Here is a 26,675-nt window from a genome sequence, read left to right on the forward strand (position 1 = left end):
GACTCTGGTGTTAAATGCCTTTTATTATGTATCAAGACTCAACACGATCGTGTTTTGGCCTAAATGGGCCTGCCTCAGTCAAAGTGATAAGTATAATGTTTTTCTAAGTCAAACAGAAACCAATATTGTGAAGCATAAAAAGTTGGCTCAGAGAGCGATGTAACAGCCCTAACAAAGTTTTGCCGCAATCCTTATGCACAATTTCCTCCAAAAGCAATGTGTTCCAGATCTTAACCATTTTCTGAGTGAAAAAATATTTCCTCCTAATGGTGCATAGAGTCAGAGCAATGGCAACTTCAGTAGCTCATTTATGTTCCACTCCCATTGGCGACATCTGTAAAGCTGCTACCTGGTCCTCAGTCCATACCTGCACATCCCACTACTGTCTAGAGCAGGGGTGTCAAACTCAATCACTTAAGGGGCTGAAATCTAAAACATAGGCTAAGTTGCGGGCCAAATTTTTAAAGATGCTTAGTCTTAGTAGAAGTATAGATCCTTCCTTACCCTGAGACACCATTCCAGTGATTTACCTGGTTATTTTCACCTTATCCAAGCAATGGACACTGTGGATCATAAGCCAGCCAAACGGACGACTGCGCTCAATTCACACACAAGAGCACATTGACATTGTCTGCGATCTTGTACTAAGCCAGGAGGATGCGCCACAAACACATCGAACACCTCACCAAATAACAAGAGAAGCAGGAATAAGCTAGACACCTGTGGGTAGGATAATTCATGACAATCTGAAATTTGTGTCTTAAAAGTGTCGTGCCCAAGAGTTAACTTTACCCAACAAAGACACACGCCTGAAATAGTGCAAGCAGCTTTTGACTAAGTACCCAGAGCACAGTGTTAGCGTCATCTGTTTTACAGATGACAAGATATTTACAGTAGCTCCTCCGATTAACACACAGAATGATCGCCTGTACATTCCTTCAACAATATTGAAGTATGAGGTTAATGCCCAACACCTACTACAGACCCGCCCAACCATGAGTCAATTAGTCATGGACTCAGTCGCAATCTTGAAACTTGGATTTACAGATCTGTTCATCATCAACCCTAGGGTTAAGATTAATGGCGCATACTACCAGGACATCCTCTTGACGCAGAAGCTGTCAGTGATCCATCACATGTCAGGAGACTACTTTATCTTCCAACAGGACAATGCCCCAGCACATTGTGCAAAGGACACTGTAGAACTGCTACATCAAGAGACCCCAGACTTCATTGGTCTAGACTAGTGCTGCCCGATTCAGGAAAAAAAATTTTGGTTCGATTCATCCTGTTGAATCGATTTTTTTTTTATTTGATTCACTTTCAATGACACAGCTTTTTAAGTTTAAACATTTTATTTAACCAAGGCAATATCATGTCAAAAATAGGAACATCCAAACTATATCATAACTGTAAAATTAGTTAGAAACATGGATTCACAGCTTCCCCAAAGCAAATCATCCCCAAAGCTTCCCCAGCCCCCTGCTCCATTGGTGCTCCCTTTGCCGAAAGTCCTTTCTTCTTTTTTTTGTCATTCAGTGCTTTTATTAGGTCTGACCGTTAATGTTACAATTTATACCTAGTTTTCACTTCAGTAAAGCTGTAATTCAGTACATCACATGTTAAAAGTGAAAAGCCAAATAACCAGGTTAAATCTCCAACTAGCATTTCAGTATCCTTCAGACAAGGCAAACTAGGATGTCATAATCACTTTGCATACACAGGTAGTGTTTGGAAAAATAATTATATAAACTAGTACAGGGGTGCCCACATTTTTTTGGCTTGCGAGCTACTTTTAAAATGACCAAGTCTAAATGATCTACCAACAATAAAATTTTAAAAAACACAAAGCACACTGTAGGCAGAGAAAATGTTAATTATAATTTATATTCGGGGTTCTTTTTTCAAAGAGGTCAAGACAGATGACTTTAAAATATGCAATGTCACCTCAGTAACAACTATACAAAAATAGACAAATATGCCCTCTCCTTTTTTACTAAACTGCAATAGCGGTTTATAGCGCAGGGAGCTGTGCTGAATGCCCTGAACTGCTCTCGATGCTCATAGGCTCCCTGCGCTAAAAACCACTATTGCAGTTTAGTAAAAGGGGGGCCATAGTGCAAAATATAGACAGCAGATATAAATTCTCAAAATGGACACATTTTGATCACTAAATTGAAAATAAAATCATTTTTCCTTCCTTTGTTGTCTGGTGATTTCATGAGTCTCTGGTTGCTCTTTTTTCTTCCGATTGTGCATCCAATATTTCTTCCCTTTTTTCTGTCTCCTGCATGCTTCCTCTCCTCCAGATCTCATTCTATTCCCCAACCAACATCTCTGTCCTTCCATGAGTCCAACTTTTTCTTCCTTGCTCCCTGCCACCCAACACACTCCATTCCCTCCCCCAACTTTTTTCTTCCTCTCTCCCTGCCCCCTCTTCTTTCTTTCTTTATGTCTCCCTGCCCCCTCTCTTTCTTTCTGTCTCCCTGCCCCTCCCAAGACACTGCTGTCGGGGAACAGGCCCCCAAGCCACTGCTGAGTTCTCCCTGCTTCCCCTACGCCGTAACAGGCCAGCAGCGACTGCAGAAGCACCGGGCCCACCAGCCTTCCCCCCGACATCAATTCTGCAGTCAGAGAGGATGTTCTGGGCCAGCCAGGCAGCAATTGGCTGGCTCGTAACTTCCTCTCCGACGTCAAAATTGACATCGGGGGGAGGAGGGAAGGCTGTTGGGCCTAGCACTTCTACACAGCTCAGCCCTTGCTCTGTCCGTTTCACCGCTTTCCCTCGTTCCCTCTCGCCACCTCTCACCCGCGTGCCCCACAGTCCTTTCTTCTGATGTAACTTCCAGTTTTGCAAAACCAGAAGTTATATTAGATGAAGGACTCCGGCGGCAGAGGGAAAGGCCAAACGGGTCTCTAAGGGGCCAACAAATCGGTAAGTTCGTTTTTTTCTTTTAACAAATAGTTTCAAATTGATTCACCTCTAGCTTGCAAATTCATAGACCTAAACCCAGTTCACTACCGGATCTGGGGGCTGATACAGGAATGCTGACAATCAGACACTGTCTACCAGACTGTCATATTTAACGTTGAAGACCTTAAATAGCGCCTCATGTGTGTTTGGGCTGAGCTGAATAGAGTGTTGTTGCCAAGTCCATAGATCAGTGGCAGCCAGGGTGTGCCTTCAAGCAAAGAGAACACATTTCCTTTTTGCCTTTACATTTTTCTACAAAATACGCCATAAAACATTTTGATGTGTTTTTTTATTCAGTTCACAATTAATTTTCACAATTAATTAATGCAGTGGGAAATCGTTACAACATTTTATATTAACTTCATTCATGACACGATGCACTAAATTTCATAAAAATAGGCCAAGTTCTGTGGAAGATATGACAAAAAACATTTTGGTGGGTTTTTTTTTTTCGGTTATAGAGTATCGGTTATACAGTATCTATATTTATATATACACATGAGGGTTCTTCAGAAAGTTTCCACACTTTCATATTTTTGTAGGAAATGTTAGGACGGGAGAAGCTGGCGCATTGTCGAATGCCATGTGACTTATCAGTCAGACAACAGGGTAATTATGTGGAAAAGTGATGTAATTTGCTTTTGAGATATTTAATAAAAATAAAAACGTGGAAACCTTTTGAAGACCATCATGTGTCTATATATACACAATTGAATTGAGGTGTTTATCAGTTTAAAATCAGAAGGACTAAGCATGATCATTTTTGCTTTAATCTGTTTTTATTTTTCAGATGTAACTATAAAGATGGAAAACAAGCATCTCCAGGATTTCAGGTATTGACTTAAAAATTTGTTAAACTGATTGTTTGCTGATTTAATTCAGTACAGATTTTTTATCCCAGGACAAGCAGGCAGCATATTCTCACACATGGGTGACATCACCAACGGAGCCCCAGTACGGACACTTGAAAAGTGAATCGCTACTTTAAGTTTTAGAAAGTTTGTGATCAGCCTGCACTGCATGTGTGAGTGCCTTCCCGCCTGACGTAAGCGCGCGGTCCCTCAGTTTCTTAGTTTTCGCGGAGCAAAGAAGATGTGTTTCAACAGCCGTTGAAAACTTTTTTGCCTTCCTGCTCTCGCGTTGGTGAATTTTTAGTCATTTTCGTGTTTCTATCTTCTTTTGCTTTTGTTAGTTACTTTGGTTTAAAAAAAAAAATCTTTTTTTTATCCCTCGCGGGTTTTGACCCAGCGGGGCCTGTTGTGTACCACCTTGGCCTCCGATTTCGCCGAGGCAGTATTCCTGTCAATGTCATGCCCGCAGACGGGATTTAAGAAGTGCGGTCGCTGTGCTCAGCCCATCTCTGTGACAGACCCACATCGCTGGTGTCTCCAGTGTCTAGGGCCCGAGCACCATCCAGAATCCTTTACTCATTGTTCATCACTTCAAAAAAGGACTTTGAAAAACCGCATTCTTCAACAACAACGTTTGGTGTCGCTATGGAGGGGGAGCCGACATTGCTACCGGCACCGACCAAGGTGACGCTGCACTCATCAACTCGTCAAAAATGAACTCATTGTTCATCACTTCAAAAAAGGACTTTGAAAAACCGCATTCTTCAACAACAACGTTTGGTGTTGCTATGGAGGGGGAGCCGACATTGCTACCGGCACCGACCAAGGTGACGCTGCACTCATCAACTCATCAAAAATGATCTTCCACTCTATTTAAGACAAGAAAAAAACTTAGAAAAATTTAAGACCAAACTTAAAAGTTTTCTATTTACAGATGCTTTTAATGATTAAAATCTTCCGCGTAGCCAATCTAACTTTCTTTGTTAATCGTCATTGTCTCCCTTCCTAATGTACTTCCCTTGAATTATTGAATTTAACAATGATTGTAACCATTAAATAACTTCCCTTTTGTTTTATTATTATACGTAGAAATATCTCCTAAATGTATTGTTATATGTTTAAATAAGTTTACTTTTTTTACCCAAATTATTGTATGTTTGAATGATATGTTACCTAAATTTTTGAATTATTTGTACATCGCCTAGAATTTTGAATAGGCGATAAATCAAACTATCTAATAAACTTGGAAACTTGGTAGAAACATCTCCAGTGTCACAACCTCCAGTGGGTAAGTCGGCTAAGAAGCCTTTCCCTACCCCATCTTGGACTCGGATCAAAGTGGCATTGAGTGGATTCATGCCGACCTCGAAAAAATCCCATAAACGCCCAGTCCCGATTTCGGTGAGTGCCTCGACATTGGCCTCCTCATCACCGGACCGGAGTGCAGTACCAATGGTACCAGCTAAAAAGCCTGCAGTGTCGGTGCTCTCCCTCAAGCAAAAGATTGACAATTTGCTTCAGGAGGAATTGGATGAGCATTTTCAAATGTTGGTGCTGACTCAAATTATGGCCACGTCGACACTGGCTATCCAGGCCATGTCGACACCAACTATTCCGGCCATGTCGACACCAAGTTTTCAGGCGTTTCAGTCTGAGCAACGAATGACACAAACCGCACCTCAGTCTGATGCTCCACCAGTGCGGACACCATCAACACGGGAGTTGATTGATCCATCTACACGGCACCAGTCATTCTCGACTCAAACATCCAGAGAGGTTACTCCGGTGCGGTACCAGAAGCACTCTCATAAGACCAAGCATCTTGAGACTTCGACACTGAGTCTTCCACATCATCCTCATTCCATACAGGATTGGGATTTATTTGGAGCCTCGGAACAGGAACCACTTTCTACTGCAGATGAGGACTCTTCTGGTTCAGATTCACCTCAACGATCGCCTCAAAGACCTTCTGCTTTGTCTGAGTGGCCTTCTTTTTCTAAATTTCTCTGTCAGATGTCTGAAGATCTTTCCATCCCGCTTGAAGTGAATTCCAAGCATAGGAAGGAGTTCTTGGAGGCTCTGGATTATGATCAGCCTCCTAAAGACCTGCTGAAGCTCCCGCTACATGATATTCTACGAGAGACTTTCTATAAGAACCTTGAGACTCCTCTCTCCATTCCAGTGGCTCCTAAAAAACTGGACTCTTTGTAAAGGGTTGTTCCTATTCCAGGTTTTGCTAAACCACAGCTCCTTCCTGAATCTTTAGTGGTAGAATCCACTCTGAAATCATCGGGGGCTAGTATCTATGCATCTGTACCCTCCTGGCAGAGAAGATAGAGCAATGGACAAGTTTGGTAAACATCTTTACCAGAATGTAATGTTGGCCAACAGAGCTGGTAATTATAATTTCCATTTTTCGTTTTACCTGAAATATTTGGTCAAACAACTTGCATCTTTTCATTTTTTAAAAATATTTATTTATATATTTCAATATTTGACAAACTCATCGGTAAAAAAAAGAAAAAATACATTGCCAACAGAAATATAGCAAGTATAACAATATCTTGCTTAAGTTAACAAAGGAAAATTTACCACAACATGTATCATTAGTCCACAATAGTAAAGACAGAGCTGTAAAATAGACTGAAATATTTAACTAAATACTCACTGAGCTAATATTAGGGACATGAAAGGTCTCACATAGTAGAAACAGATTGCGCTTTGGCTGAAATAAATTTTGACAGCTGGTGTGGCTCATAAAAATCATATCTATTCTCTTGATAAACCATAACACATTTACAGGGGTATCTCAAAACAAATGTTGCACCTAACTGCACTGCCTGAGGTCTCAAAATAAGAAACTGCTTTCTTCTCTTCTGGGTGGAACGTGATACATCAGGATTAGAGAGCTGAACGGGGACGACGGGAATCCCGCGGGACCCGTGGGCATCCCGCGGGTTCCCCCTTCGGGTCACAGGGATCCCGTGGGGACGCCTCCAAGGATCGCGGGGTTCCTGCGGGGCTGGATGTACTAAGTCGCGCGGCTTTTCTTCCCACCTGGTCTGCTTGCAGCACAGAGACGAACAGAAGTCTTCCTGACGTCAGCGCTGACGTTGGAGGGGAGGGAGGGCTTAAACAAAGCGCTCCCTCCCTCCGACGTCAGCGCTGACGTCGGGAAGACTTCCATTCGGCTCTGTGCTGCAGGCAGGGTAGGTAAGGAGGAGTTGCCTCGCGGCTCGAGTGGCTACCAAGGGAGGGGGGCGGTCCGCCCCGCCCCTGGTGCAGCACAGCCGGCCAGGTCCCCTTACTTTTGTGGCGCTTCCCCGACCGACCGACCGACAACAGCCCTGGTCCGACAAACCTCCCTGCCCTTAACCGCGAATCTAAATTACCTTCTTACAGTAGCTGTAAGAAGGAAATTTAGATTCGCGGTTAAGGGCAGGGAGGTTTGTCAGACCGGGGCTGTTGTCGGTCGGTCGGGGAAGCGCCACAAAAGTAAGGGGACCTGGCCGGCTGTGCTGCACCAGGGGCGGGAGAGAAGGAGGGGGGAGAAGGATGCTGAAAGCACTGGGGAAGACAAAGGGGTGGAGAAGGACGCTGAAAGGCCATGGGGAAGACGGGGGGGGGGAAGGACACTGAAAGCATTTGTGGAAGACAGAAGGGGGAGAAGGATGCTGACAGGACATGGGGAAGACGGGGGGAGAAGGACGCTGAAAGGACATGGGGAAGACGGGGGGGGGGTGGAGAAGGACGCTGAAAGGCCATGGGGAAGACAGAGAGGGAGAAGGACGCTGAAAGGACATGGGGAAGACAGAGGGGGGAGAAGGACACTGAAAGGACATGGGGAAGACAGAGGGGGGGGAGAAGGACACTGAAAGGACACGGGGAAGACAGAGGGGGGAGAAGGATGCTGAAAGGAAATGGGGAAGAGAGAGTGGGGAGAAGACGCTGGTAGGGAAGAAGACAGAGATGCCAGACTATGGGGGGAGCGGAGGGAAGAAGATGGGTGCCAGACCAGTTTGGAAGGGGGGAGAAAGGAAGAGGCACAGTAACAGAGCAAATGGAAGACGCAGAAGGAAGAGAGACAGTGAATGGAAGGAACTGAATGAGAACATGAGGAAAGCAGAAACCAGGCAACAAAGGTAGGAAAAGAATTCTATTTTTTTTTTTTCTTCAGGATAAAGTAGTATATTAGTTGTGTTGATAAAAATTTATAAACAAAAGAGGCTCTGGTAGAAACCCATTTACAAAGTATGTATTCTTCCCAATTAATATTTCCAAATTAATAAAGTCTTTTTGCTTATTTGTAAATGGATTTCTACCAGAGCCTTTAATTCAGTAGCATAATTAAATGAAATAACTATTTCTGAAGTTTATAGGGACGGGCGGGGACGGGTGGGATTCCTCACGGGGACGGGTGGGATTCCTCACGGGGACGGGTGGGATTTCTATCCCCACGCAACTCTATAATCAGGATACATTCTTACTACATTTGACATAAAGGGAACATCTTTATATTTGAAAAAGTTTTAGCATCCATTCCCTATCTGAATCTATAACAAATTGTACCAGCAGCGTGGCAGTAATGTGGGCTTCAGTATCTGACCTGTCCAATTTTGTTGGTTAGGATTTTGAGATTTAGTTCTCCTAGGTAAATAATACATTTTAGAGAGAGGTGGGTATGAAGCTTCAGGTACCTTCAAAATTTCAGACAAATACTTTTTAAACATATCATGTGCTGATATAGAAAATACTTTTGGGAAGTTTATAATCAGAAGATTACACCTTCTAGTAGCATTCTCCAACATTTCTAGGTTGAAATGAAGATTTCCGCTATCCTTAACCCAAGGTAAGGCCTGAGCCTCAACCGCTTTTAATCTGGTCTCATGCTCATCTGTCTTATTCTGCAGACATGATTGTTTGTTCTTTAATTCCAAATTCTCGGAAAGAACCATCGTACAATGTGTTGAAAGTTGCTGCATTTGAGTTCCCAGAGAGAGTTGCAAACTAGATATCGCTACCCATAATGTTTCCATATTGAAAACTTTAGGTCTTTGCACAAGTGCAACACCATTTCCAGAGCCAACTGTAAAGCCTACAGTACCTAAAACCACATCAGCGATACCTTTAGTCACGAGGAAAACTTTGGGGGCCTGTTCAGTCCCATTCTCCGATTGCACAGATGGCTGCAAAGTAGTTTTCTCCAGCTCCCATCCAGAGTCATTTCCCACACTCTTTGGGTCAGGAAGAGAACTTCCTGGGCTGGTACTTCCTCCGATTTCTCCTCCGTCGCCTCGGGCCGCATCCAAGGACTTCGTTTCTCCTGAGACAAGGTGACGCCCTCAAAGGAGAAGTTACATGCTTCAGCCTGCATGTCTCTCCCTGCTGAGGATTCCTCCGGTTCCTGCGTTCTGCTGCCCTGCTCGACAAAGGCATCCATCGGTCCGGTTGACATAGCAGATTCCTCCGGGAAAACCCGGATCTTAGATTTTTTTTCACCATCAGGTAAAAACAGGAAAAGTTTCCCCCAGAAACTCTGACAGCGTCTTAGTTCAAGCTGCCTACCGCCATCTTAGGTAAGCTCCGCCTCCACCACCACACCAACTTGCATCTTTTCAAAAGTATATTCCATCTCGTAAGCAATCGAGATTCCAACAACTTATTGCTTCGACGTTTCAATTGCGGAAATATATGGTTTGCACTACTTATGATACTTTTGAACTTACATCACGAACAGTGGTCATGTTGGTGGTCATGAGGCGTCTTGCCTGACTTCCTGTTTCTGAACTTGATGTAAATCGCCAGGACCGCTTGGCCAATGCTCCCTGTCCATGCCACGGAGCCCAAGAGACACAAGCTGGAGTCATCTAGAGGAAACTCTGTGTTTCTTAACATGGCATTTTCTCCAGAATTTGTCAATCTATGTGAAGAGCCTTTTTGGATGGTCAAAATTCCCAAGGGGCAACTGGCAATGCACCAGGAGGCGCACAAGGGGGCTGGGACTCCCAGGGCGCATCAGCCTAAGTTTTAGAGGCTGGCCAGAATCTGGTGGGTTTTTCTGAAGGAGACTCAGATGATGAAAGGTCTGTTTCTTTGCTCTTACCATCAGAGCGAACCTCCCTGTCGGGATATGTCGGATATCAGGTAGGTGCATATGTGCTAGATACATGTGTGCCCTTGATCAAGGGCATGACCCCACAGTTCACCGACTATTCAAACCCTTAGCTCTGTTAGAGCTTATCATTGATTTTCTGTGGGAGTTAAACTTGGACTGCTACTAAGTCCCCACTACTCTGCTGTATAATGAGTGGAGCCCAGTCTTTTTTGTTTCCCTGGCATCCTGGTATCAATGTATTGGTTGCAGAGCATTGGGATGCTCCTGAAGGGTCTCTTAAAGTAGCCAAGGCAATGGCTCGGCTGTATCTGATGGCATAGGCATGTCAGCAACTGTTCGCTCAGCCCACATTAAGTCTCAGCTTAAATTTTTTTATCTATTGCTCTATAGTGGAAATTACAGAAGATATAAACTATATAGATTGAATTGATAAAGAAGAAATAGGATCTACAATAGTTATATTATCCAAGTAACTATAAAGTTTAATTCCTAAAGTAGTTAATCTGGTTCCCAAAGAGGCCAAGTAAATGTATACAAGCAAAGTAGAAAGAGATAAGAATCTTGTGGAACACCACATGGATTGTTCTATTTTCTAGAATATTTTTCTTCCATTCAGAGCCAAGTACGGCTAGATAAAAATCCCTGAAACCATTGAAGTGCTTGACCTGATATTCCAATTACATCTAAATAGCTGAGTAAGATCTCGTGGTCCACAAGATCAAATGCACTACTTAGATCAAATTGTAAAACTAAAGAATTCGTGCCTACACTAAACAATTTATGTAGGTGATCTAACAATGAATCAAGCACTGTTTCAGTGCTATATGAGTGGGCGAAATCCCGATTGAGAAGCATACAAAACAGAAAATTGTTCTAAGTAATCCATTAACTGTGAGTGGACTAAGCCTTCCATCAACTTAACAAAAAAAGGAATGGCTGCTATTGGTGTATAATTAGAAGTAAGCGATACAGATTCCTTTGGGTTTTTAATTATTGGATTAATTAGGTTATGTCTAAAATCTATAGGAAATTCTCCTTTCTGAAGCATAAAAGATAACCATTCATAGACTTCTTTCTGAAATTTTAACAGAGAAGGTTGTATGACCACTAGAGGGCAATATGAACTCGTTTATTTAGCATGTAATTTTTTTAAATGGCACCAGTCATTGAAAGAATTCCAATCTGCATAACAAGCAAATTTTGGTGGATTCAACATAATTGGCTCTATATCTTTAGATCCTAAACATGATCTCAGATTATGCACTTTTGCACCAAAATACTGTGCTAACACTTCAGAAGTTGGGGGAATATCCTGAGGAACCTGTCTAATATATTCATCTAGGGGCTATAGTGCGAATACAAATAGTAGAGGCGACAAGGGACAGCCTTGTCGCATGCCCTTGTTAGTTTGCCATTCATTATTAATCGTGATTTGGACTGGTCATATAAAGCTTTCACCTAGTCTGTAAATTGCCCTATTAGATCAAACCAGTCCAGGGTCCAAAACAGTTGTTTCCAAGAAAAACTATTGAAAGCCTTTTCAATGTCCAAACTAGCTACTTCAGAGTTATAATTTGGCCTGGAACACCATCATTACTTTTAGAAGGTTCATTGAGGCATATCATCTTGTGCCAGGTATGGTAAGATGTTCAGCCTGTTTGCCAAGATTACTGCCAACAGCTTGTCATCTTGATTTAATAAAGATATAGGCCTATAGGATCCCACATTCTCAGTGTCCTTTCCCAGCTTAGGTAATAAAATAATATGGGTGAGATTTGGACTATTTTTAGAATTCCTGGCTCTCAGGCATAATGGTTTAGCCACTAGATCAATCAAGATTTTATAGTACTCTGACCCTAACCCATCTGGACCAGGAGATTTAACTAGTTTGAGTCATTTAATTGCAGCCTTAATTTCTTCCTTACTGATCTCCTTATGTAGCATAGTTTTCTGATTATCAGGAAGTTGAGGTAGGCTTAAGTCCCAAAAGAAGGCCTTGCATGCCTCTGTGTCTACCAGGCCTTCACTATATAGGTTCTTATAAATGAGAAGGGATTGATTTGCTATAGACTCAGTCATAGTATGGTGTTGTCCCTGACTATCAGTGATATCAGTAAGCAGCTGTTTCATCCTAGCAGGGCGATCGTGTTGGCCAGTAATTTATCTGCCTTCTCTCCTGATGCGATATTTATGTAAATAAATGAATTGCTCTGCTCTTTGTGATAACAGCTCATTAAGTTTGTTTAACATCTTGTAAATGTTTAGTTTGGACAATGCAATTCAAGCACTCATCCTAAGCACCGTTCCTGAGTTAACAAAAATTATCACACCCATGATGCAAGAAAACCCATGGTTTACAAAGGAATTACAGTTTCTAAAATTGCAACTCCGGAGTCTTGAACAAAGATGGAGAAAACCCAGAACTCGAGATTCAAGATGGCGACGGAGCTAGTCACATAGCTTGAGGCTCTCTCTGCATTGGAAATTTAAGTACTTTGTACCTTTTTCTTCGTAGCTTTTCAGCAATGCCCAAGCGCAGAGGGAAACAGAGAGGTGATCTTCCTGCCTCCTTCGCCTCCTCGCTAACGCGCCAGACAGCAATAACTTCTTTTGCTATCCTGGTTGTCCAGGGCATTCCGGTTCGTCGAGAGGGATTGATCTCGACTTTGGGAAGCGAAGTTTCGCTTAGCCCAGTTGGTCCGGGAGCCCCCCCACGCCCAGGGAGAATGTCGGGTACGCCGACGGCGTTGCAGGAAGCAGCGGGGATATTATCCACTCCGCTTGCGCTGCCGGGTTTACCCTTGACCCCGGAGGCAGTTTCAGTCTCGCTGGATCTATCACAACAATTGCCAGCGATGGGGGGACTAGGAGCTCATGGTGGTTCAGGGAATGGAACAATTCAATCTGATTTGGACTCTTCTGTTTCATCGACGTTTCCTGCTTCCCTCCTGACCCCATTGAAGAAACCATTGGTGATTGACTTGGAAGCACTCTGGGAGGCTATTGAAAGCCTTCATAAGGTATGCTCCTATTCTGTTACAGCTATGCAAACTTCTTCATTACAATTAAAAGAGATTGAGGGGAAAATTCAACATCAAGACCAGAGACTAGACAACAGGTCTCTGATTTACAAAAAATCTCTAATCTTCAAGTTAAAGACAAAGCAATGTTGTCTAGGAAGATTGAAAATCTGGAAAATGCCAACAGGAATTTAAATTTAAGACTAATTAATTTTCCAGTTACCAGACTACAATCACCTAAGGAACTTTTTCATCAATTCTTAACTTCAGTCTTAAAATATCCTGAGACTTCAGTGCCTCCCTTACAGAAATTATATTATTTAAATACTCCTAAACCAATGACTCAGGACATAGAAAATCAGCAGACTGAATTAGATATTACAAATATTTTGGAGTCCTCATGTTCTGAAATCTCTGAAAGGGCTACTTTACTTGTGACTTTTGTTTTTTTACAAGACAAAGAAGCAGTTCTTCGTCTGTTCTTCAGGACTGAGAATGTTGAATTTTATGGTTCTAGAATAGCTATATTTCCAGATGTTTCTAAATGGACGCAGTTGCGTCGGAAAAAATTTCTAATGTTACGTCAATCTGTATTGGGGTTAGGAGCTACCTTTCAGCTGCGCTTTCCATGTAAATGTTGTATTATTTATCAAGCAAATAGATATGTTTTTTATGAAGCCGATCAATTACAATTTTTCTTGGAGGGTAAAGCGGCTTCTGTATCCCCTCAGATGTCCACTGAAGTCACCAACCAGACCGTATAGTTAGTATACAATCGTTGTGCTCTGTACTTATTATATGTATAATTTTGCTTATGTTATAATCAGCTATCCCTGATTGCTGCTTGATTCTCTCTCCCATAGTTACAGACTGTTATCATGGTAATATATAAGCAATACTTAATATTTTATTTCCTATTAGGTATTATTATGTTTCTTTATCAAAGAATTTCTTTTGATGTAAAATAAAGCTGAATAAATAAAATTAAAAAAAAAAAAAGAAAACCCAGAACTATAGACAATTTAAATAAATGTAATGCCCAAGCTTCTACAAAGCTAAAATCAACCATTCTAAGAAAATTATACTATTCATCATTATTAGTAAGACTAAAAACCCAGCCATCTTCTACAAAATACTAAAATCCTTATCTCCCAACTCAAAGAAAATAGAATCAATTTCTACTAATCTTCCGTCTGCCCAATCTTTGGCAAATTTCTTTCAACTGAAAATCGAGAAAATTAGAAAACAAATATGGCCCCAATCTAACTCCAACCTCAGTATAAACTTCACTGATCAACCCCTTTTGTCTAGTACTCATATTCCAGTGGCCAAATGTTCAACATTTAGGGCTCCTTTTATTAAGGCGCATTAGGGCTTTAATGTGCGGAATAGCGTGCGCTGCATTGCTGCATGCGCTAGACCTTAATGCCAGCATTGAGCTGGCATTAGTTCTAGAAACGTAGTGCGCGGTAATTTCCTGCATGTGCTAAAAACGCTAGTGCACCTTAGTAAAGGAGCCCTTAAACTTCCTACCCTACCTGAAATTCAATGTATCTTTCAAGATATTAACATCAAGGAATCTAACATAAAGGTGATGCCCCCATTTATCTTAAATAAATTTTTCTCCCTGTTTGTTGACCTTATACACACACTTGTAATCAACAGTCTAGAATCAGGAACCCTACCACAACTTTGGAAAACTTCTATCATTAACCCTATCATTAAGGATCAGACAGTTAGTCCATCTGAAGAATCTAACTATCGCCCAATAACGAAAATTCAGTTTTTAGCAAAATTGAACGAAAATCAGTGGTCCTTATCTCCTTTGACCTTTCCGCCGCCTTTGACATGGTAGATCACTCACTTCTCTTAGAAAGATTAGAATCCAACGGAATCACAGATCAGGTACTCAAATGGTTACAGTCCTACTTCACAAACCGTCAATCTAAAGTCATTTTCAATAATACTTCATCGGATCTTTTTGCCAGTCAAAGTGGAGTACCAGGAAGCTCTATTCTTTCCCCTCTACTGTTTAACATTTTCCTGTCACCTCTGCTTACCCTCTGTCAGTCTATCGGTTTTTCGGCATTTGCTTACACTAATGATATTCAATTATTACATCCACTAAATCCAGAAAATATTTATGAAATTAAGGAAATTAACAACAAACTTAACAAGATCAGACTTTGGCTGAAAGACAACATGCTAGCATTAAATACATCAAAAACTCAAATAATGCTTTGCCCCTGTAAAGAGGGAATATCACTAAATGCCCCAATCTTCCTTGATAATTGGACTCTATATAAGAAAAGTTATTCTCCAGGGTTTGACAAACTGCAGCTTCAGCACCAATCCTTGGTAGTCAAGTCAACTTTATAAAAGTCTACTCCATCTGTATATGCTATGGACAAGTTTGGGCATTGTCTCTACCAGAATTCTATGTTGGCAAACAGAGTTCTAAATTACAATTTCTATTTTTCTTGTTATATGAAACATCTTTAAAAAATTCCTGCTTTTGTAAATAAAGAAGGAGAATCAGTTAGAGGTGAAGACCAGATGGATTTATCTGATATATTACAATCATCTGATATTGAAATAGAGGGTCGGGCTACGTTACTAGTCTCTTTTGTATTTCATCAAGATAAAGAATTGCTGCTGAAATTGTACTTTAAATTGAAACAAGTGTCCTACTTGGGAGGACGAATATATATGTTCCCTGATGTCTCAAAATGGACGCAATCTAGAAGAAAAGAATTTCTAACATACCGAATGAAAGTGATATCATTAGGAGCAGTTTTTCAATTAAGATTTCCTTGTAAATGTGTGGTTTCCCTTCAGGAAACAAAATATGTATTTTTTGAACCTGCCCAATTAGGCTTTTTTCTAGAAGGCAATGGTGTCTCTACGCACCCAGATTGAACAGGATTGTATGGCGTTAATTTTGTTTGGAAGGCTGTACTCTGCTCTTTATTTTGGAATTCTTAAATTGGTTTATGTACCCCCTCCCCTGGGGGTTGTTATTCTCTTTCTTTTTTTCTCCTCCACCCATTGTGGACTATGTAAGATGCTATATTTCCTTATGTTGTTTGCTTATCAGCATGAACTGATTGTATTGTATTTCAGTATTTCCTTATCATTGTGTTTAATGATAAATTGAAATGATAAATATAAAATAAAATTTAAAAAAATAAAAAATTCCTGCTTTTGAGAGATATATTCCTTCAAGTTTGAAGTTTATTAGGTGTTTTATATACCGCCTATCAAGGTTAAGCGGTTTTACAATCAGGTTCTCAAGTATGTTCCTTATCTGTCCCAGAGGGCCCACAATCTATCTAACATACCAGGGCTATGGAGGATTGAGTAACTTGCCCAGGGTCACAAGGAGCAGCACAGGGTTTGAACCTACAACCCCAGGGTGCTAAGGCTGTAGCTCCAACCACTGCACCACACACTCCTCCACTTCTCAACACCTGAAGGATTTTCAGCATCTCATTTGCCCCTTTACCCAGCTGCGAAAGTATATGGTCATATCTGCTTATGATGCTTTTGAATTGACTTCCAGAGCCTTGTCAATGTCGGTAGCGATGAGACATTTAGCCTGGCTCAGAGTTGCAGATATGTACATTAACCTTCAGGACAGATTGGCTAATATTCCCTGCTTGGGAGATGAGCTTTTTTGGGACTCTATTGAAAATGCCACTCAAAAGCTCACTGATCATGAGAAGCTTTAGTTAAAACCAAGCCTAAACCATCCATTACTAGATCTTTTAAGCCTTCTTCTGCTTCTTACAAAAGGCATTTTTCAGCAAAACCTTCTCATAGACCACAGCAGAAAGGCTAGAAACAGCGACATCCTCAGAAATCTCAAGTGACAGCACCTCAAAAGCCAACCCAGTCTTTTTGACGGGCTTCTAGAGAGCATAGTCACTGTTCCTCTGTCCCAGTCTTTGCCTCAACCAATTAGAGGGCGACTCCAACTCTATTATCACCGATGGGAATTGATAACCACAGATCTCTGGGTTCTGAAGGTCATACCAGAGGGATACACTCTTCATTTTGTCAACACCCCTCTAAGAGAGTCTGCTTTAAATCCTCAGCAAATGTTCCTCCTTCTTTGGGGGAGAGAATCTCTTCTTCTCAATACCATAGAGATCCATCTGAACAACAACAAAAAAAAAACGGGGATTTTACTCCTGGTGTTTTCTTGTCCCAAAAAAGACAGGAGGTCTCCGACCTATTTTGATCTTGTGGGACTTGACAAGTTTCTAGTAAAGGAAAAGTTCAAATAAATTTCCTGGCAACATTATAGCCCCTCTTAGATCACAATGACTGGCTATGCTCTCTAGATCTCAAGGAAGCCGATACCCACATTCCAGTACATCCAGCTTCCAGGAAGTTTCTCTGATTTCAGGTGGTACACTATCACTATAAATACAAAGTCCTACCTTTTGGCCTTGCTTTCTCTCCCAGAGTTTTCACCAAGAGGCTGGTAGTAGTGCCAGCAGCCTTGCGTTCTCAGGGTCTCCAAGTATTTCCCTACCTGGACCATTGGCTCATGAAGGATCCTTCCTCGCAGGGAGTGGCCTTAGTGACTCAGCGAACCATCCTCTTCCTTCAATAGTTTGCGTTCAAGATCAATTTTCCTAAATCCCATCTTCAGTCCTCTCAGAAGCTACAATTTATAGGAGCTCTCCTCGACATCATTCAGCTCAGGTGGCGTTTCTTCCTCGGCATGTTGCTTCAACTTTGTCATTAGATTTCTCATCTTAGCCAGACATATAATTATCCTTCTGGGTCACATGGCTTCCACAGTCCATGTAACTCTCTTTGCGAGGCTTTATCTCAGTGGCCTTGGGCTCTCAACCTAAACTTTCAGCACATTATAATCACATTGTCACTTCGACAGTCTCTGCAGTGGTGGATGAACTCTTCCAATCTTTCCAGAGGGTTGTTGTTCCACACTCCACCTCATCAGAAAGTTGTGACCATGGACTCTTCAATGTATGCTTGGGGAGCTCATCTGGATGGGCTCCGTACTTAAGGTCACTGGTCTCTCCAAGAACAGCTGTATCATATCAATCTTTTGGAACTCGGAGCAATTTTTCTAAGTTCTCAAAGCTTTTCAGCATATTCTAACTAAGTCATGTTCTTCTAGTCCGCATGGACAATCAAGTGGCGATGTATTATATAAACAAGCAAGGTGGAACAGGTTATCATCTCCTTTGTCAGGAGGCCCAAAATGGAAATGGGTGATTGCTCGCAGCATCTTTCTAAAAGCTATCTATATTCAGGGAGAGCAGAATTCTCTGGTAGATAGGCTCAGCAGAATTCTTTAGCCTCACGAGTGGATGATCAACTCTGCAATTCTCTGTCATATCTTTACTCAGTGGGGGACTCCTCAGGTAGACCTGTTTGCGTCTTCTCACAACAACTAGTTACCCTAGTTCTGCTCCAGGCAGTACTCCCCTCATCAGTTGGAACCAGCACGAGTGGACTACTGGGCAGGATGGACCACTGGTCTGACCAGCAGTGGCAATTCTTATGTTCTTTTCTACTGGACTAGACACACAAGTTTCTTTGTGTTCCCTCCCATTCTTCTCATCCTCAAGATGTTTAAGCTCAAACACGAGTCAGCTACCATGATTCTTATAGCTCCTTGGTGGCCCAGACAACCTTGGTTCTACTTCAACTCAATATCAAGAAACCAATGCCACTCCAAATTTTTCCCCCTCTTCTCACGCAGTGTCACGGATCTCTTGTGTATCCCAATCTTCAATCTTTATACTTGACAGCTTGGTACTTCTTGGGCTAACCTCAGCTGATCTTCACCTTTCTCAGCCTGTCAGACTTATTGTAGAAGCTTCAAGAAAACCGTCTATGCAGCAGTGTTATCAGCAGAAATTGACATGGTTTTCTACCTGGTGTTCTCTTCATCAGCAGAATGCTGAATCTACATCTGTTTCTTCAGTCTTGGATTATTTTCTACACTTATCCAATTCTGGTCTCAAGTCCACTTCAATTAGAGTGCATCTCGATGCTATCAATGCTTTTCACAGACCAGTTAATGGGAAACCTCTCACTGCTCATCATTTGGTGTCTAGATTCATGAAAGGACTTTTCTATGTCAAACCACCTCTTAAACCACCACTGGTGGTTTGGGATCTCAATGTAGTACTTGCTCAACTAATGAAACCTCCTTTCGAACCGATGTCTACAGCTCATCTGAAATACCTCACCTGGAAAGTGGTTTTCTCATCTCTTACTTCAGCTCGAAGAGTCAGTGAGCTTCAAGCATTGGTGGCGAACCCACCGTTCACAGTGTTCCATCATGATAAGGTTTGCACTCATCCAAAGTTCCTTCCTAAAATCATCACTGAGTTTCATCTGAGTCAATCAATTGTGCTTCCAGTGTTTTTTTCCAAGCCTCACTCTCATCCTGGAGACTTGGCTCTTCATACTCTAAACCAGTGGTTCCCAACCCTGTCCTGGAGGAACACCAGGCCAATTGGGTTTTCAGGCTAGCCCTAATGAATATGCATGAAGCAAATTTGCATGCCTATCACTTCCATCATATACAAATCTCTCTCATGCATATTCATTAGGGCTAGCCTGAAAACCCGATTGGCCTGGTGTTCCTCCAGGACAGGGTTGGGAATCACTGCTCTAAACTGCAAGTGTGCCTTGGCTTATTACTTGCATAGAACTCAACTGCATCGGACATCTCAACTTTTTGTCTCTTTTGATCCTAATAAGCTGGGATATCCTGTATCCAAGAGAACTATTTTCTCTTGGTTGGTGGCTTGTATCTCATTTTGTTATGCTCAGGCTGGGCTGCAACTGGGGCGTCATGTCACAGCCCATAAAGTGCAAGCTATAGCAGCTTCAGTTGCTTTTCTTCACTCTATTCCAATTGATGAGATCTGTAAAGCTGCTACTTGGTCCTCAGTTCACACTTTCACATCACATTACTGTCTGGAATCTTTTTCCAGATGGGATGGTCACTTCAGCCAAGCAATATTGTGAAATTTATTTTCCTAATGGCCAACACTCCCTCCATCCCATTATAGTAAGCTAGGGAATCCCACATTTGAGAATATGCTGTCTGCTTGACCTGGGACAAAGCACAGTTACTTACCATAACGGGTGTTATCCAGGGACAGCAGGCAGATATTCTCACAACCCACCCTCCTCCCCTGGTTGGCTTCTTGGCTGGCTTACCGAACTGAGGAGCCGCATGCCTAGGTCAGGTGGGAAGGCACTTGCGCATGTGCGTTGTGGGCGGTTCGCAAACTTTCTTAAGTTCTTAAAGTGGTGATGCACTTTTAAAGCCGTCTATACTGGGGCTCTATGGATGTCATCCACATGTGAGAATATCTGCCTGCTGTCCCTGGATAACACCTGTTATGGTAAGTAACTGTGCTTTACCATCACATGTTCATTGTTATGCTTTTGTAAACAATGTAGTTATATCCAATAAAACAAGATAGTAAAAAAAAAAGCCTACTGAGGTGTCTCATAAAATGCTGGCATTAAAAAGTTGTATCAGAACTTCTTATATGTAAACATTAATTCTTTTGTGTAGGAAAGAACGAGAAAAACAGACCAAGGAAATTCATAATCCACAGGACAATGTGAAAGTCTCCATGGATAGATTAACATTTTCTATGCAGGATAGACTTGATGATGACTCTTCTGATGATCTAAGCATATCATCTGTTGGTAAACACTTTAAAAATTGTCCTTTTAAGGGTATACTTGAGAAAGCTTCTTGGAAATTAAAATTAAGAAATCTGTAGTTTTTTAGTAGTAGAAAGTGTTTTTCAGTTACTACTTTTTATTTTATGTTAGTACATCTTTTTGTGATGAAATTATTTTATTTAAATGTGGAGGTGAGGCGTAGCCTAGTGGTAGAGCTGCTGCCTCAGCTTTTTTGTTTGGGAGAGGTGCCCAAAAGTTCCACCTCGGAACCTGCCTAAGCTCTGCCCCTGACCCTGTCCCCATGATGATATTAGTACTAATTGTAATACTATTTTTTCCATTCATTTTTCATATATACACATAATATAATCTTATTAACACATAATGGTTAACCACAAAATTAAACTATACAAAGTACATTGTATGCTTATCAACATTCGTTCCTACCAGAATACCTGGTCTTGGTCATATTATACATGCAGAACACAGATAACCCCTATGCAAATACAGGACCACAAATTAAAAGTTCTAATATACACAAAACCCTAAGATGCCAGATTCTATATGCAGTACAACACCAGAAAAATAGAAATAAATAAATTTCTTCCTTAACAGTGCAAAATATAGACAGCAGAACTTTTAACATTCAACTTTCTTCCATTTTTCTGCTTTTCCATGTCTTTCCTTCCCTTCCCATCTATCCATGTGTACTTTCTTATCCCCTATTCACATCTATCCATAAGATGCATTCATTCTATCTCTCTTCTCTGCTGCACCCATTGCTGTGCACCATCTCCTTCCTCTCTTCCCCCTTCCCCTCCACCCCTGTTCACCCTCTCTTTCCCTCTCCCGTGGGCTTACAATCTTTCTTCCCCTTCTCCCCTCCTATGGTCTGGGATCTCTCAACTCTTCCATAGTCTGGCATCTCTCTCTCTCATTCCCTCCCTCTTCCCGTGGTCTAACATCTCTCTCCTTATCTTCCCCCCTTCCTGTGGTCTGGTATCTCTTTCCTCTCCTTCCTGTAGTCTGGCATATCTCTCTCCCCCTCCTTTCCTTCCATTCCCTGGTCTGGCATTTCTTTCCCTCCCACTCCATGCACCTATGTCCAACAATTCTCTTTTCCTCTTCCCTTCCCCACCGGCAGCATCTCTCCCTCTCTTCCCACCACCCCACCCATGCAGCTTTTGCCCTTCCCTGCCTTCCCAACCTTCACAGCCCGTGCAGCATCTGTCCTTCTCTACCTTCCCAACCCCACATTCTGCAGTGACTTCCTCTTCCCACAAAGGCAGGACGCTGCAGAATGAAGGCTTCTGGGCCAGGCTGACGGCAGCAGATTCACCTTGTTGCTGCCTATAGCTGCCCAAAGATTTAAAATTACTGCAGCTGGGGAGGAGGTAGGTGGGGGAATCAGGAGAGCCATAACTGACTCTTCCAACTGTCAATTTTTGGGGAGGCCATGGCCCTTCTGGCCCCTCCCCCCTGTTCCGATGCCTGTTTTGTACTCATGCCTTTAGTAAGGCTTTTGCTTATTTGTTGTTTTTGGAAGGGATAGCTGAAGGGACAGAACACAGTAAATCAGGCCCTTTCCATTGTATGGGTATGGTTATTTTTATTTGATAATATTTACCTTTCCTCCACAGATATCAATACATTCAATAGTAATCAGGTACTCTAAGCATTTTCCCTATCTGTCCTGGTGGGCTCATAGTCTAATTATGGTACCTGGGGTAGAGGAGGGTTAAGGTACTTACCTAGGGTCACAAGGAGAAGTACTGAGATCAAACCTGCCCCCTCAGAGTACTAAGGCAGCAGCTCTAATCACTAGACCATAAAGTTAAATTGGTCCATTTTGGTTACAGAGTAATAAATTGTATTTTAAAAAAACACAGATGTGCTTTGTAAACTGGCCTTCAAACTCTCAAATTCTACTAATTTGTTTAATTTTTAGAATTAGTCAAATCACCCTGGTCCTTGGAAACAGATATTCTTTAACACTCTCCAGACCGGTATAGGATCTTACAAACAAGTATATATCTCATCACGACCAGCAGGTAGAGACTGAGACAAAACTTTGGAACTGTACATATCATGTGACCCGCCCCCCCTCCCTAATAACCTCAGTCTTCTCTCAGTCTCCAGCAGTTATGGTGATCTGTACCCATCTCCCTTGGTATGGCTGTTGGAATTTGTTTAGGAATTTTTGTCCCTTTTTGTTGCCGGATTGAGCTTGGGTGGACCCTGTTTGGGGGTCCGTCCAACCTCGGGGATGTCAAACCCAGCGGGTCTCGAACGGGGTCCCTCCCCAACTTTTTTCTAGAGGTGCCTCAACAGTAAGCCTTACCCCCTGGTGATAAGGCATATTGTTTAGAGAGCCAGTGGAGTCTGTTCTGTGAAAAAAAATACTTAGGCAGTGCCGGTCTGAAGAGCTGCTTTCCCTTTAAATATGCTGTGAATTACTGTATTTTTCAACTAACCGGCACTTTTCTTTCAGCTAGGTCGTGTATGGAGCAATTGAGCACTTCTCAGGGGGAGAGGTGCACAATTTGGTCCAGTTGCGAGGCACTTGCGGCCGGCCTGAAAACAGCTGTTTGGGCCGGTGCGGTGGCCGAGTCTCATTAACAGCGGTTGCTAGTGTCCAGGGCTCCCCGCCGCTAGTGCTTTACAAGCCGGCAGAGCTTTGCAGGGAAGCCCGATCTTTTCCTGCCACCCATGGAGGGATTTCCTCAGTTGCCGCTGGTATGGCTGGGGATTTCCTGTCAGCTGTTTTTTCTCTCAGCTGATGCTGGCTTTTGCCTGCTTTAACGGCTGGGACAGTTCAGTCTTCTCAGCCGCTACAGGCCCTGGAGGGGCTATTTTTGGCGCATGTTTTACTGTTTTTCCTCAGTTAGCCCCTCCATCTTGTATTTAGCCTCAGGTGCCTTCTCCCTGTTTTGACATAACAGGGACAGGTTACAGCAGGGTCTCCTGCTGGGGCAGGGAGTCCCATTGAGCCACCAGGGTTTTTTTTCCTCCCTCATTTTCTTTTTGCTTTGTGTCAAGCATATTTTCTGGTGGCCAGGGGTCCTACTTGTGTCCAGGGGATCTCGGGGGTTTGTTCCCTTCATGCCCCCTGATGTTTTGACCCCTTAATTCTTTTTGCGTCCTCCCTCCTCCTCCCTTGTCCAGGCACCCGCATATGGCCTCGGACGAGGACTTGTTGTCTGAGGAGAGTTTTAATTACTGCATGAGGACCTGGACTCTTGGAGGCACCTCCAGGATCCTCTCGAGGGGACGGCCGCTGGTACCAGGGAATTGGTTTTTTTCCGTCTACCAGCAAGGAGGCGTTTTGAGGTGCACTTTTTTCAGAGGGACAAGCTTTCAGATCTGATTCAAATTGGTAACCAAACTTCAGGATTGCAACCGTCACGTTTGAAAGTCACTCAGAGGTATAGAGTTCTTCAAGAAGAGAGTTGCGCCCTCTAGTGATGAACCAAAGTATATTTTTCAGTCGTTGAAACTTTATTAGTTCTGGTTACGCTCCAAGTTTGATTACAAAAGTAAATAAATAAATAAATAAATGTCTTTACAGTCTTTCAAACACTTGTATGAAAATACTTTGTTTTTTCTTATCTTTACAAATCTTTTCAAATGAACATCGCTCTGTGAGAAAATTGAGAGCAGTTTGATAATTCAGTTTATAACAGGTTCGGGGTCTCTACGTGGCCCCGTTTCGATTCCTTCTTCAGGAGACCCTATTGTATGTAAATTGAAAAACCTTTTCAATGCTGATAGAATGCTTCAAGTTTGCGATGTGGTAACATCTGAAATATAAAGTATATATAAACAGCCGGGTATGAGAGTAGAAATTTCACTATCCTCACTACGGCAAAAATTCTAAATAAATTATAAAGCTACTATAGGAAGCGAGGCACAACAATACATACCGTCAAAAGAACGCTGTCGTTATAAACAAATCAAAGGTACGGCTATGGGGGCTAAGATGGCTCCATCTGTGGCATGTTTGTATGTTTCCAAATTCGAAAAAACTTTTTTATACACATCCAGATATTGGAATAATTTTTTACTCTGGAAAAGGTACATCGATGATATCTTTGCAGTATGGATAGGTACACCTATTGAATTTCAAACTTTTCTAGAGTGGTTAAATTCCTGTGACAGTAATTTACAATTTACCATGAGTACTAATGTGAAACAGTTATCATTCTTAGATATACAGATTTGTTTACATCAAGGTAGTTTTTCTACTACCATCTTTCGTAAACCCACAGACAGAAATAACTTATTGGAATACAGCAGTTTTCACCCTAAACATTTAAGAAATAATATTCCCGTAGGACAGTTTTTACGACTCAGAAGACTCTGTACCACAGTTCAAGAGTATATCTGTAGGGCTAATGACATGAAAATGCGATTCATAAAAAGAGGGTATCCAACATCAGTTATCAAAAAAGCATATAAAAGAGGACTGTATGCGAATAGATCTTTATTGTTAAATCCCACCTCTAAAGAAGATGAGGACACTTTAGTATGTGTCCTCCCCTACTCAGTCAGAGCATTTGACATTAAAAGGATCATTAAGAAACACTGGGGTATTATGCAATACCACAAGACATTCCATCAAATACCCCGCTTTGCATTCTCCAAACAACGTAATCTCAAACAACAGCTGGTACAATCCCATTTTCTAAAACATCCAGTAGAACAAATGGCAGGGCAACATGTTCCATGTGGACACTGTAAAATGTGCCAATACAGTGTCACCTTAAAACACATGTCCATACACAATAGCTGTCTTAGCAAAATTAAAACCTCTGCCACAAATTGTGAGTCCAGACAAGTAGTGTATGTGATTCAATGCCCGTGCCATCTTTTATATGTAGGTTGTACCACTCGTTGCATCAAAATCAGGATTGGAGAACATATTAGTAGAATTCGCTCTGAAGTAAAAGAGGCTCCCCTAGTCCAGCACTGGTTACTACACCAACATGCGATCACAGATCTCAAATTTTCAGTGCTCAATGTCATTAATTTAACCAGAGGAGGAGATGTGGCCCATATACTTTGGAGACAAGAACAAAAGTGGATTTTCACTTTAAATACATTGCAGCCTCATGGCCTAAATAGTGATATGGAATGGATCGCTTTCCTATGAACAAGGCTTTTAGACTACACACAGTCATATTTCACTGTCTTTACAATAACATTTAAAATCTTCCCTGTATTTTTTAATGCTAAATAGTATTTTTTAATGCTAAACAGTAACTCATCACTCTATGTACTTATTCACCAACATTCTAGGAATCACGTCAGTTCTAATTCTAATTCTGACGTGTAATAAACTCCTCCCCCCTGTACTCTTTTAAACCAGACAGCTGATGCTATGTTTTCTCTGACAGTTTAAATTCACAGCACCGACAGCGTTCTTTTGACGGTATGTATTGTTGTGCCTCGCTTCCTATAGTAGCTTTATAATTTATTTAGAATTTTTGCCGTAGTGAGGATAGTGAACTTTCTACTCTCATACCCGGCTGTTTATATATACTTTATATTTCAGATGTTACCACATCGCAAACTTGAAGCATTCTATCAGCATTGAAAAGGTTTTTCAATTTACATACAATAGGGTCTCCTGAAGAAGGAATCGAAACGGGGCCACGTAGAGACCCCGAACCTGTTATAAACTGAATTATCAAACTGCTCTCAATTTTCTCACAGAGCGATGTTCATTTGAAAAGATTTGTAAAGATAAGAAAAAACAAAGTATTTTCATACAAGTGTTTGAAAGACTGTAAAGACATTTATTTATTTATTTACTTTTGTAATCAAACTTGGAGCGTAACCAGAACTAATAAAGTTGCAACGACTGAAAAATATACTTTGGTTCATCACTAGAGGGCGCAACTCTCTTCTTGAAGAACTCTATACCTCTGAGTGACTTTCAAACGTGACGGTTGCAATCCTGAAGTTTGGTTACCAATTTGAATGAGAAGACAGTTCTTTTATTTGAACTCTAATAT

At 41.8% G+C, this 26,675-nt stretch overlaps 1 protein-coding gene across 22 annotated transcripts in view; it reads left to right on the plus strand.

Moving 5' to 3' along the window:
- Positions 1-26,675, plus strand: part of CCDC158 (coiled-coil domain containing 158) — a 1,147,529-nt gene that overhangs the window by 64,778 nt on the left and 1,056,076 nt on the right. For 21 of the 22 annotated variants that reach the window (XR_004536446.1, XR_004536447.1, XM_033914104.1 and 18 more), the window contains 2 exons: positions 3,765-3,807; positions 20,543-20,679. Coding sequence is in view for 19 of the 22 variants with exons in the window: in XM_033914104.1 (XP_033769995.1) it covers positions 3,765-3,807; positions 20,543-20,679 (180 nt within the window). In the remaining 3 variants the exon portion in view is untranslated. Of the gene's footprint in view, positions 1-3,764; positions 3,808-20,542; positions 20,680-26,675 lie in introns of those variants that run through there. The other variant, XM_033914230.1, reaches the window with a different exon arrangement.

This window comes from Geotrypetes seraphini, chromosome 1, assembly GCF_902459505.1.
Source record: "Geotrypetes seraphini chromosome 1, aGeoSer1.1, whole genome shotgun sequence".
In the NCBI taxonomy this organism is placed as follows: Eukaryota; Metazoa; Chordata; class Amphibia; order Gymnophiona; family Dermophiidae; genus Geotrypetes; species Geotrypetes seraphini.